Below are 12,386 nucleotides of genomic sequence, written 5' to 3' on the forward strand. Positions count from 1 at the left end.
ACGTTGTTTTACAAGATTGTCCCTTTCCTGAGCCTCCGGTGGTTGACCAGGGGATGCTGGAAAAGTTTTCACTTTTTATTTATCTTTCCATGTCTGAAGCCAGTAAGTTTCAGAATAAAAGTAAAATCAGTGTTCAGGTAGTTTTCACTACCACTCAAGCGAAGGTTTGTGTGTGTGTGTGTGTGTCTGTGTGCAGCATCGTCAATAACCTTGTAAGATTGCTGTTAACTGCTGATCACTAAGCCTGGTTTATTAGGGTTAGAATAAAGTGGGTTCTTTGTATACATATGGGTAATGATTGTTGCCTTCCTCATTTTCCAGTCTTTCACAATGGATTAAATTAATGACAGCATGAACAATTAAAGGAATATATAATCAAAGGAATATATAATTCCAGTTGGTTCTAGGTACTGTGAAATCTCTTCCTGCAAAGTGGGATAAAGGAGCAAAAATGGTTTGATGGAGACTGCTGGTCAGTAATACCCCTTACATGTTGAGAGCAGAATTTATTATATTACACAGGATGTCTGTATCTTATCAGTGCACAAAGTGGGAATCTCAGCATGTTCAGTCACTAAGTCGTGTCCAACTCTTCCCAACCCCACGAACCATAACCTACCAGTCACTTACGTCCTCCACTATCTCCCGGAGTTTGCTCAAATTCATGCCATTGAGTTGGTGATGCCATCTAACCATCTCATCCTCTACTGCCCCCTTTTGCCTTCAGGGTCTCAGCATCAGAGTCTACCAGCGAAGTCAGCTCTTTGGATCAGGTGGCCAAAATATTGAAGCTTCAGCATCAGTCCTTCCAATGAATATTCAGGATTGATTTCCTTTAGGGTTGACGGGTTTGATCTAAAGTGGAGTCTTGGGCCAGGTTCCGCAGGTGGTTGGAGCCATACCTGCATTCTTTCCACATACAGTGCTTTTGCATTAATATAAAAGCAGTGATAGTTTGAGCTAGAGATTTATTAGATTACTACGTGTTTGCCCAGTTGTGTCCAACTCTTGGTGACCTCATGGACTGTAGCCTGCCAGGCTCGTCTGTCCATGGAATTTCCCAGGCAAGAATACTGGAGTGGGCTGCCATTTCCTTCTCCAGGGGATCTTCCTGACCCAGCGATCAAACTCATTTCTCTTGCATATCCTGCTTTGGCAGGTGGATTCTTTACCACTGGAAAGTCACCTTGGAAGCCATCTGTAGTAGAAAGGAATAGAATTTGGTTCCTTAAATACGTTAGGGTCTATAAGGTATGAGTTGTCATGAAACTTCCCAAAGGGAAAAATTACTCTCTTGACTGAGAACCCTATGTAATGACTAGTAATTTTTTCCTACCAAATTAATGAGTAGACACTAACTTAGCATGCTGCAGTGTGTAATAATGTGAATTTTATAAGCTGATGGGGCAGGAATGTGTGGCGAAAGTGATCTAAGAGTTTTGTTTTGAAAGGTCTTAACCTGGGAATAGACCAAGCAAAGTGTCACTCGGGGGAAGAGCTCTTACAACTTGAGTAACTTGTATGACATGAACTGCACGTAGTGCAGTAGGGGCTTCCAGCTGTGTTAGAAAATTCATGGCTTTTGACAACATTTAATCAACAGGAATCAAACATCAGCAGTTTTTCTGTAATGTTAAACTTAGATATTTCTTTAGTTTCTTGAAAGTTAAAGATGTCTTTCAAAGTAAGTCTTGGAATACTGGTACAAGGAATATGTAAGAAAAGTAAGTTCCAAAGACCAAAGCTTGAGTATGAACCCCAAAGGGGTAGGAACATGACTACTAGTAAGGCACATTTACTTGGACAAAATTCATTGCCCTCTTATTTTTAAAACTACAACTATTGAACTTCTATATTGACCACTTCATTCTATGTTTATTCCAATTTATATCCGTCAACTTTTATACCTGGTTACGTCTCTGAAATCCCTCAAAGTTTGATTAGATTTTTAAAAATTTCTTTCTTAACACTGGAAGTAGTTGTAATTTTTGCTGAAATCTCATTTTTAGATGTAGGGCTAAATATGTGCCAGTAGAATTACAGGTTTTCAAAAATAACCAAGTTTCTCTCACAACTGTAAAATGAAGTCCAAATACAAAGAGCTATTAAACTGACCCATACAGGCAGATGGGACTGGTGGTTTTTCCTTGTAGATATATATACAATAGATAAAGTGACTTGGGGTAACGCTTTTAATTATTGTAATTAAAGAGCAGTGGTGTTGCTACTGCTGGTACTTTTCACATAGTTTCTACAGTTATTTGTACTGAAAGTAAGTTAATACATATTCACACGAAAGTTACGTAATAGGAATCTTTTTGTGTAATTTTACTTTTTGGTCAAGAACACACTTTATTTTTTTAATTTAAAAGGAAGCCATTTAGGCATTGAAACGTATAATACCATGTAAGAAACGAATCGCCAGTCTAGGTTCGATGCAGGATACAGGATACTTGGGGCTGGTGCACTGGGATGACCCAGAGAGATGGTATGGGGAGGGATGTGGGACGGGGGTTCAGGACTGGGAACTCATGTATACCTGTGGTGGATTCATGTTGATGTATGGCAAAACCAATACAGTATTGTAAAATTAAAAAATGAAAAATATTTATTAAAATGTTAAAAGGAAGCCATTTAAACATGTACATTTACATTTTCCCCAAGGTAAAATGCTCTGGATGTGAGAATATCTGATTGACTAAAAATGGAAGCCAGGGTTATTTTCAGACAGTGCAAATTTCCTTTATTTCCTCTGGTTTACTTGGAGAGAGGATGTAGGTGCTAAGAGGTCACAACTTAAATTTCACAACCTAAGTTTGCTAAATGTGAAACAGCTACTGAGACACTCGATTTTAGTACTTTTAAAGGGTTATAAGCTAGCTTTATATTGTTTCAAATGAATCCCTTAAATGTTTGTAAGCTTATTTAAAAAAAAAACTTGCTTTTGTGAAATATACTGCCTGTTCGCTCCCAGTTTTTCAGTCCTCTGGGAGTCAGGATGACTTCCAATTGGTTTACTGTCTTTGAAACTTTAAAATACTTTTCGCAAGTTGGAGTCTTCATTGAAAACTAGCAAATGCAGAAAATACAGTTGTTTTTTTCTTGTAAAGAGTTGTTTGGAATAATATGAATGTATTGGGTACCTCCCCTGCCTTGGTATTTTCAGCCTTCACATAAAGTTTTAACATTCCCAGTTGAAACGTACATTCTTAATGTCCAAAAACCGAATACTGAAGGCACCATAAAACCCTTCCAAAGTTATTACAAAGAAGAGGGAAAGGGCTCAAACTATCTAAACGAGATATATATATATATATTTACCACATAAGTAATTCTGTTTTAAATTTAGTGGATAATCCGTCTTTAAAATTTACAATTCGTAGCAATAGTAGTGACCGGTTCTTTGCGTTTAAAACATTAAGGGAAACCTGGTGTGGAAAGGAATTTTTTTAAGCATGCTGTAGGTAGGTATACAACATAAATTTTTCAAACCGAATTGTTGGCAATCATGTGCATCATGTGCACAGCGCCTCGTCCCCGCCGCGCTCCCGCCGCTGTTCCTCACTCCTCAGATCTCGCCCGCGGCCCCTCTGCGCGGCGGGGCGCGCGCGCGGAGTACCGGCCCCTCGAGGATCCCGCTCTGGCCGCGGAGCGCACAGACCGGCCGCTAGTGGGCACTGTGGGTCCGCGGAAGCGGCGGCGCCGCGCGTCCCGGCTGCTCCGGGGGCCCGCGCTCCGCCGGGACTCGAAGAGAATTCCCGCCGCCCCTCCGCTTCTCTGTCCCCGTCACCCTCGAAATTCGCGGTCACCTTGGGGAGGTGTGAGCGTGTCCCGATCAAGGAGACGGTCCGGCGGCGCGCGCGGGGAGAAGCGCTGCCTTCGTGGGGCCAGCGCCTTGGGGCTCGGCCACCCCGCCGGGTCCCCGGCAGACGCGCTCTGCCTTTCCCGGCCCCCGCGCACTGGGATCGGGCGCCCCGGCCAGCGTTTGGCGCAGAAATCAGGTGTGCGAAGCGTCACCGACAAGCCCTGGAGAGGGGGTGGCTAGGGGGTGTGCGAGGGGCCGTGAGCCCCTCTACGCAGATCTGGGGGGTGGGGAGAGGTCCTCCGCCTCATAAGAAGGAGGAAACCCACCACTCGGGAAACCCACCACTTTCCTCTCCGCAGGGAAAAGGGGCGCCCTTGCCGTGGTGTCTCTGCCGAACTTTAGGGCGCTTGCTGGGCCCTGAGATCGCGGCTGCTGGGCGCCGCCGGGCGCTGCTGTGCGCTGCTGGGCGCGGGGACAGGTGGCCCGCGCTGCCCCCGCTCCCTCTCGCCCTCGGGGCCGAGCGTCTCTAGGCCGCCGCTCCGGGGGCGCCAGGGGCTCGCGCGCGGGTCGGTCCCCCTTGGCCCCGGCTCCCCGGCGCTGCTGCGCTCGCGCCGCCCGCCCGGGGGCGGGGGCGGGGCTCACCTGTCAAGTGGCACCGCCCACTCTTGGGTGGGGGGCGGGGTGGTGGCTGACGGACAGTCCGGTCGTCCAACCGGCAGACGAGGGCCGCGCGGCGGGCCAATGGGCGGCGCGGCGCGGGGCGGGGCTCCGCGTTTATAGCGCTCTGACAGCGCGCCGGCCAAGCGGACTCTGCTCGGCGGGGACGGCGGCGCCGGCCGGAGCGAGGAGCCGTGCGCGGAGCTGGTCCCGGCGCCCTCCCCGCGCACAAAGGGGCCCTCTCACCCCCCCAGCCACGCGCGCGCATTTTGGCGCTCGCGGCGAGGACCGAGCCCCGCGCTCCTGCCTGCCCCGCGGGCTGGGATCAGCGAGGACTGTGGAGGCTCCCCGTGCGCCCGGAGGCGCCCCTCGCCGCTCGCGCCCCGCGCGCGCTCCGGGACATGGAACGGCGCCGAAGCGGCGTCCGCGCGCTCGGGCCGCTGCCGGGCCCCCTGGATCTATAGTGCGAGGCGGCCCCGCTCGGGGCGCCGCGTCCGCCGCCGCGTCGTCTCTCCGCCTTTGTGTCCCGGCCGCGCGCCCTCCCCGCTTCCCGGCGCCCGGCACCCTGGAGCCGCACGGGAGCCGGCTGTCCAAGCTGCGTCCGGCGCGGCGCCCCGGAGCCCCGAGCCCGCCGCGCCGCCGCGCCCCGCGCGTGCTCTCCCGCCCTGCGCTCTGAGGGCCCCCGCGGAGAGCGCCCCCGGGCCTCGGCGACCGCTGGAGCTGCTGATCGGCGCCCCCAGGAGCTGCCTGCGGTCTCCCCCGTGTCTGCCCGGAGGATTGGGGTTCCCGGCCCGCACTTCGCTCCTCCGGCGCCAGGAGCGCGCGGAGCTGGGAGCGGCTTGGCCATGGCCGCGAGGAGGGACTCCTTGTGGAAGTACTGCTGGGGAGTTTTGATGGTTTTATGCAGAACTGCGATTTCCAGATCGATAGTTTTAGAACCCATCTATTGGAATTCCTCGAACTCCAAGTAAGTAACGTCCACGATGCCCCTCGTTCGCCGTCCCGGGGTCCGCCGCTCCGCGCAGCCCCGAAGGGAGGATGGGTCGGGCCGCCGAGCCTTGGAGTCTGTTTCTGGATCCTCGATCCCTCGCGCCCCCTCGACCCCCACCCCCGCCGCCTTTCGCTTTGTGGTGACTCGGCTCGGCCTTGCAGCCAGAGCGCCGGCCCTGAGGGGCGCCCTACTCGTCCTCCGCCCTGTGAACAGGCTCCCGGGCGCTAAAAAAGCCCCTTGTTGACTTTGGTGTCACGTCTGGAGAGGTGTCCGATGGCGATCCCTGACCCTGACTTCTCCAGGGCGGAGAACGGGGCCGCAAACAGGGCCGGCTGGCGCGCCGAGGCTGGTGGGCTCCGGAGACGCGAGGATGCCGCGCTCCCGAGGAGCGGCGGGGCGCGGGGCGCGGGGCGCGGGCCGGGCGGGCTGGGCGGGCGGGGCAAGCAGGCCGGGGGTGCAGCGGAGCGCTCCCGGGAGAAGGGAGCCGGGGGTCCCTGGGTCGCCCGGAGCTCGCGCGCCTGGGCGCCGCGCGGCCTGCTCGAGGGTGCGCAGGGAGCTCGCCTGCCCGGGAAAACTCGGGCGGCGAGCCCTTCCCTCCCTGCCTGGGAGACCGGCCTTCGGCTGTTCCCGGGGAACTGTCTGCAGGTCGGCCTCTCCCTTCGTTTCTAAACCCATGGGCCGGACTCTGTGTCCCGAAAGCTAACTTGATTTTAACGATGCTTTGCGCAAAAGCTTCATTAAGGCCCTGCCCAGTCTCCACACAGCTCCTGAAGCCTTCGCGCCTGGGGAGCCTGGGCGGGAATGGGAGCCTTGGGTCCGATTTGCTTTATCGAAAGGTGCAGCCCGAAGAAGCCAGGCCTGGCGGAGATTAAGTTTCAGTGTGAACAGCCCGAGTACGTTTAGCATTTAGACAGGGAGATCCATCTCGAAATATACCTATATGATATATATACATATATGGTCGTGACTGGTAATTAGTCAGCTGTGCACTCAGTATTGCATTATTACCTCACTCTCGGGACACGTCTCAAATCCTAGACAAAATTATTTAACAGAACCATGGGATTTTTTAACCTTGGGAAACTTGGGCGGGGGGTGGGGGAGGAGGGGGAGTCTGAAGACACTGGTTGTTCCCGGAGTCAGCATTTGAGATCAGAAGCGAAATCAATGACCTAATACGAAGTTGAGTTGGCCGTGGATTTAGGAATAAAGGGATGGGGGTGGGGTGGGGTTGATTTGAAGATCACATCTCAGAGAATTATATCCACGCTTTTAAAAGTGGTGAATTTCAGATTCACCAACATGCTAACCAAGAATTCCCTGGTGAAGAGTGAAAAAACCGTCATGGCTGTAAAGCGTATGAAACCGAGATTCTTGCACGAGGCTGGATGGCTTTATCCCGACACTGCTCCCGTGTATAATAAAAGTTACTCAGTGTAGTCGCTTTCCCTGTAGCCTGATCTCTATGGACTTGTGTTTCCTTTTCCCCGCTTTGGTGTAAGATACTATATTTGCTGAGAAAGCGCTGGCAGTGAGAGCTGGCCTCCGCTCCCGCAGCGTGAGGCGCCGGGCGGTGCGGGAGAACTCGGGGCTGAGAGCCTGGGCCCGGGCACCCGGGACCCGGGGAGCCGGGAGCCGGGCCAGGGCAGCGAGCCCCGTGGAGCCAGCCCAGGGCGGCCGACGCTCGCTTCCTGCCTACAGGGGTCACTCTTCCCTGCGCTGTCGCCAAGCTGGCCCTCGCCTCCTCCCCGGGGCTGCCTTGCACTTTCACTCACCGACTGGCTTTGGGGGGCTGGTTTTTGGGTTTGGGTTTGGGTTTCCACTCCTCTCCTCCTCCCAATAAGATTTAATTTTTACATTCCTGTCTTTAAAGAAATTTCCATTAACCCCTTCAGGTTTCAGCTCAGTAGAAGTCACCTTTATGCATCATTAACTACTGGTTTGTGGGATTTGCAAATAGCTACTTGGAAACAATAAAGGTAGCGCAGTAATTATTTCGGCCTACGGTTGTATCTTCTTCCTCTAAGATGCTGGGGGAACTGGTGACTGATACTCACTAGCCTGATACGAGGATCAGGCTGCTCTTCTGAGCTGGGCTTGGGTTTAGAGCCCTCCTGGAGGCCTGGTTGTGGAGAAGCCTGCCTCCCTGCACCGACAGCGTTTCTGTTGGTGTGATGTCTCCGGCCCCCAAGAGGAGAATTTCTTTTCCAATCCTCAGGATAATGGCTGGCCTAGAGGAGGGGATCGTTTGTCCCCTGGCAAAAGTCTACTTAACTAAGTTATGCAGCTGAATGCTAGCTTGAGAGATCAGAAAGATTTCTTCCTGGGGGAATGCTATAAAAGAGCCTTTTCTAAGTTTGAGAATGAATTTAAAAAAAAAAAAGGGGGTGCCAAGGAGTTGCTCTGTTTGTTGGGGGAAGTTGCATATTTATTTCCGGGGGGAAGTCAGTAAATGTGACGACGTGGCAGGAGAGTAATCAACTGCATTGAAGTTGCCCATCAGTTTGTCCAAGTGTAGAACAATTCACTTGTAATGAAGCGGCCATCAGTAATTAGGTTTGTTTCACTCGGAGGTCAGCTTTTTTAGCAGGTGGTGGACAGAGAGAGCACACAGCAGCTGTTTGGAGACACAGTCCAGAAAATCCTTTGTAAATTCACCGTCTCCATAACTACTTCAATCACACTGTCCGCTTCTCCCACCCCACCCCACCCCCACTCCCTGCCCCGGAAGAGTTTTGAAGAAGTTTTACTGACTGAAAAGTTAGCCCCTGGATCCACAGGTTCAAGGAATGGTTGCGTCAACTGTGGCCATTTCGGTTGTGTAGCTTTTTTTTTTTTTTTTAACTCTGGAGAGAAAAACAGAGCCTGGCTTTCATTGCTAATTAACATTTCAGTAGAATAATTTTTTCCAAGCATGATGTTTTAGCCAAAAAAAAAAAAAAGGTTTGCTCTTTAAAATACATATATATATATTTATTATTAACTTCATTTTAGAGTGAGCAGGTCGGTATTGGTATGGAATTCTGGAGTGAATTACTCTAGCTTTGTTGAATTTGGAGCATTTGTTTCTCTGTCTAGGAGTGCGGTTCCCTAGTATATGCCCCATATACTAGTTAACCAAGCGTTTTGCTTTTCTCAGGTCATTTTTTCCCTACATAATGGTGAATTCCTGATATTGATTGACTTGATACAAAAGAATGGCTGGATAATGTCCAGATAACCTATAATACTTAGGCTCCACCACAGTCAGGCTCTGAATAAATACAGACCTGTCAGAGATTGATAAAATAAACTACAATGGATAGTGCTGTTTAAACAGTCCATTCAATACCATATATAAGCCGGACGGCCTTCCATTGTGTCTGAAATTCTTATTTTTGTAGGTAAACAAATGCACATTCAGCAAGGATTCAATAGCCCCTTGAACTATGCTCCCCAGTTTGCGTTTGGGTTAATCTTGTCGGTTTTAATATAGAGAGGGAGGAAAGAAAAGCACAAAGCACCAGGGGTGGAATTGTTCATGCTTTCACATCCACAGCCCTCACATTTTGTCAGGATGATAAACTGTAGGTAATGGACTGTCGCTGTTGCACAGGACGACCGAGCCAGGGCGAGCACAAAGCCGGGGCAGCCTCGAGATCTCACTGCAGGCTTGGGAGCCTTCTTTTCAGACCAGGAGAGAATTGATTTGGGAATCGTGTGTCCAGGGACTGCACTTTTTAACCTCAGCAATTAACAGCCTAGAGCTTCAGAAACGGGAGCTGGAGGTTAAGATGATTCCTTAAGCACTTGGTTCAAAATCTTTCAAAAAGGGTAGCTCTTGACACTTGTCCTAGGAGGCAAAGACATGCAAATGACTCCCGAGTCCCGAGATGTGCCGGGCTGAAGCCGGGGGACAGGTAAATGAGCCATCAAGCCCTTACCAGCTGAGAACTGCTGATGGGCTTGGTTCCTCCGTACGGAGTCAGCTGAAGAGTCAGCGGTATATTCAGAATCATTATCGTAAAACCTCTTATCTGGAAATACACCAAGAGGAATCCTCTGGTTGGTGGGTCAGCATGATGATTACCTGCAGAGGGACTTTGCTACCTGGCCCCACACTGAAATAATTCAGGTAGTACCGGGGGTGGCTGAGAGTGACCCCCCCCCCCCACCCCGACACAACCAGCTACGTCTCCAGCGCCGGCACCTAATGGGAAGCGATTCGAGATCCCAGCGTAACTGCAGTGACGCGTCACAGGGATGGGAGTGGCAGGGGGAAGGAAATACAGACTTGAGACCCTTATCAGAAAAGAAAGAAAAAAGAACAAGCAGGCTATTTTTTGAGCATTCCATGAAAACTTTATTCTTGAACTCTCCCACTGCAAATGAGACGAGAAGGAGGGCTCTTCTAAGGAAAATAATCATCGAAACGGTACTGGGGGCCCGCCTAGTCTCCGGCTGCTGCCATAAAAACCTGTTTTTCAGGTCACTTTTCATATGTCTACATAGATTTACTTAGGAGCTCGCTCTTGGTGCAGAAGAGTAGAGCCTTAAATGGGGAGTGTTCAGTGGCTTAAAATATTTTCATTAACATATGCAGACTAGAAGCTACTAGTTAGGAATTAGGTCTTTCGGGAATGAGCTCCCCCCCACTTCTATCTTTTTTTTTTTTTTTTAAGGGAAGGAATTAGAATGGGGCTGGGAGAGAGGAGGAGAAGAAAAGGCAAGAGGGAAGGGTAGGGTAGGGAAGGGACAGAGTTCCGAACAGCTTGGAAAAACTCCTGGGGCTTCATTGTCTCTCTAAAGCCGGAGCACACAAAGAGACAGGCAATTCAGCCCTTCTCCCATGATGGAAAATGTAGGCTGTGGACACCGCTCTCCTGTTTGACTTGTTTAATTCTCGTTTTAAATTCAGTACTATACGAGCCGTGTGAACTCTGAAGATTTCTTTAGTAATCCATTTTGTAGTTCCGAATCAAAAACAAAGTGAAAGGGTCTGACACAATTTGCTTTTATTTTTAGGCAAATCAACCCTGGTCATAGTTAATAAGGGGATTACAACCCAGACTGGGTCTTTACAGATGTAATGTAAATCAAGGGCAGAGTAAAAAGACACGGATCCCTTTTGATTGAAGTATGGTAAAAAGGCATAGAGAAGCTAGCAGCGGTAATCTGATTGTATGGCAATAAAACCACCATTTTCTGTCTTTCAGATAAAAATAATGTGGTAAATCCATGCAGTTCATAAGATGTAAAGGCAGATAAAGGGTGAAGCCATGGCAACATATAGATTAGCTGGATGTGGGGAATGACACGTCTCTGAAAAGAGTGTAGAAAGGAAGGCCCTTGCTTCAGGCTGTTGGCTATTATGTGGGAGCCATACAGACTTGGAAACTCGGATTAGAAGGTATGAAAGCCCCCCTTGTGGCCCGAGATGGTTGAAGCCGGGAAGAAAAGATGGCTCAGTTCTTGCTCATTGGTGGCGGATAATATGGCCAAGGTAGGTTCCCATTGACCGCCTTTTCCAGAGGTTGAGGTTGCGGCTGATTAAAACCTCAGCTCACTGCAGTGAGTTCAGGCCTGCAAGCTTTTCCTTTTTAACTCCTGGCCTAACAGCGGCTGCCGTAATGTAGGATTAGCCGCCCTTGGCGGTACCTGCCTTCATCTCTTTGGTCTCCAGGCAGGGACCTGCTGGGGATGAACAGAGCCCAGAGGGGCTAGGAAGGGCCGCAGGGACCTGAAAAGAAAACACAGACCTTTTGATTTCAGCCATCTTTCAGCCCCAGCCCGGGGAAAAGCTAGGCTAACATTTATATATCACCCCCCACCCCTCTGCCTCTGCCAGGGAGCTAGCTCCTCTCTGCGTTTTGTGTTTCCCACTCCCAGGAAAAAAAAAATGTATAATTAAGCAAAATCACAGGGGGAATTGCGTCTTCACTCAGATAGGTAGTAATCCGATATGCCCCCACCGGTGGAGATGACATTTCACTCCTAACCATGAGTTGAGTTGAATGGGACAGGCCCCCATTGGGGAAAGGGTAGGACTGTAAAAGTTGTGATTGCTGCCAGCTTGAAACTTAAAAACAGAAGAGGCTCTTGCTGCTCCGTGCCCTGAACAGCCCTGTCCATAGGCAGGGCTTTTGTCTTGGAGGTCTACACTTTGCATTTTAGTCATTAACCAAAGTCGGCCTTTGAAGCCATGATTGGGTTCCAGGCAGAGTGGCATCGGCAAGTTAGGTCAGGCCGGAAAGGAGATTTTTGCTTTTTTCTGTCTCCTGTTGGGCGTCTTAGAAAAGTCTCAGCATTTCTTTAGGAAAGTCTGAACTCTTAAGAGGCTGAGAAAACTGAAAGCTGCAACCCCCCAGGGTGATGACTTGCTGGAGCGGGGCATCTGAGGGCCGTCCTCAGAAAAACAGCGTGGTGACTTTCTAGATGAACGCATCCCGTGTCTGAAGATCTTCACTAAATCGGAATTATTCTGTTTTAGACCCACCTCGTGGATTTTGCTCCTAATTCTCAGAGAGCCACCTCGACGGTGTGCGGCGACGGCTTTCTGACGCGTGTTGCCTGTTTCTCTGGCCACTGCAGTGTAGCTTTCGCCACTTCAACACACATGAGAGAGGCCCAGAGACCTGCCCTCCACAGGGCCTGCTACTCTACCTTCCTCTCCAGTGCAATTCAGAAATCATGTCAAAAGACCCAGTGCGTTTGCCCAGGTTCATCTAAGAGAAGGGGCACCCCCTCATTTACAAGCTGGTCACATCCCAGCACCTTGCATTCTGCATCTGACAATGAGCCCTAATGGTCCATTCAGCGAAAGTATTTGCTTGTTAGCGGGGAACAGAGCATGATAAATGTCCAGCAAGCTTGCGGCCTCCTTCAGCCTTTCAGACGCAGGCTGGTGCATATTTATGGCAGGCAAGTGACAAAAGGAGCCGCTGAATTGCCCTG

The 12,386-nt window shown here is 50.3% G+C and overlaps 1 protein-coding gene across 1 annotated transcript in view; it reads left to right on the top strand.

The window, feature by feature from the left end:
* Positions 4,950-12,386, top strand: part of EFNB2 (ephrin B2) — a 49,235-nt gene continuing 41,798 nt past the window's right edge. Inside the window, exon 1 of the mRNA XM_018056372.1 lies at positions 4,950-5,429. Coding sequence (XP_017911861.1) covers positions 5,308-5,429 — 122 coding nt within the window. The 5' untranslated portion in view covers positions 4,950-5,307. The remainder of the gene's footprint in view (positions 5,430-12,386) is intronic.

Source organism: Capra hircus, chromosome 12 (assembly GCF_001704415.2).
Source record: "Capra hircus breed San Clemente chromosome 12, ASM170441v1, whole genome shotgun sequence".
NCBI classification, from domain to species: Eukaryota; Metazoa; Chordata; class Mammalia; order Artiodactyla; family Bovidae; genus Capra; species Capra hircus.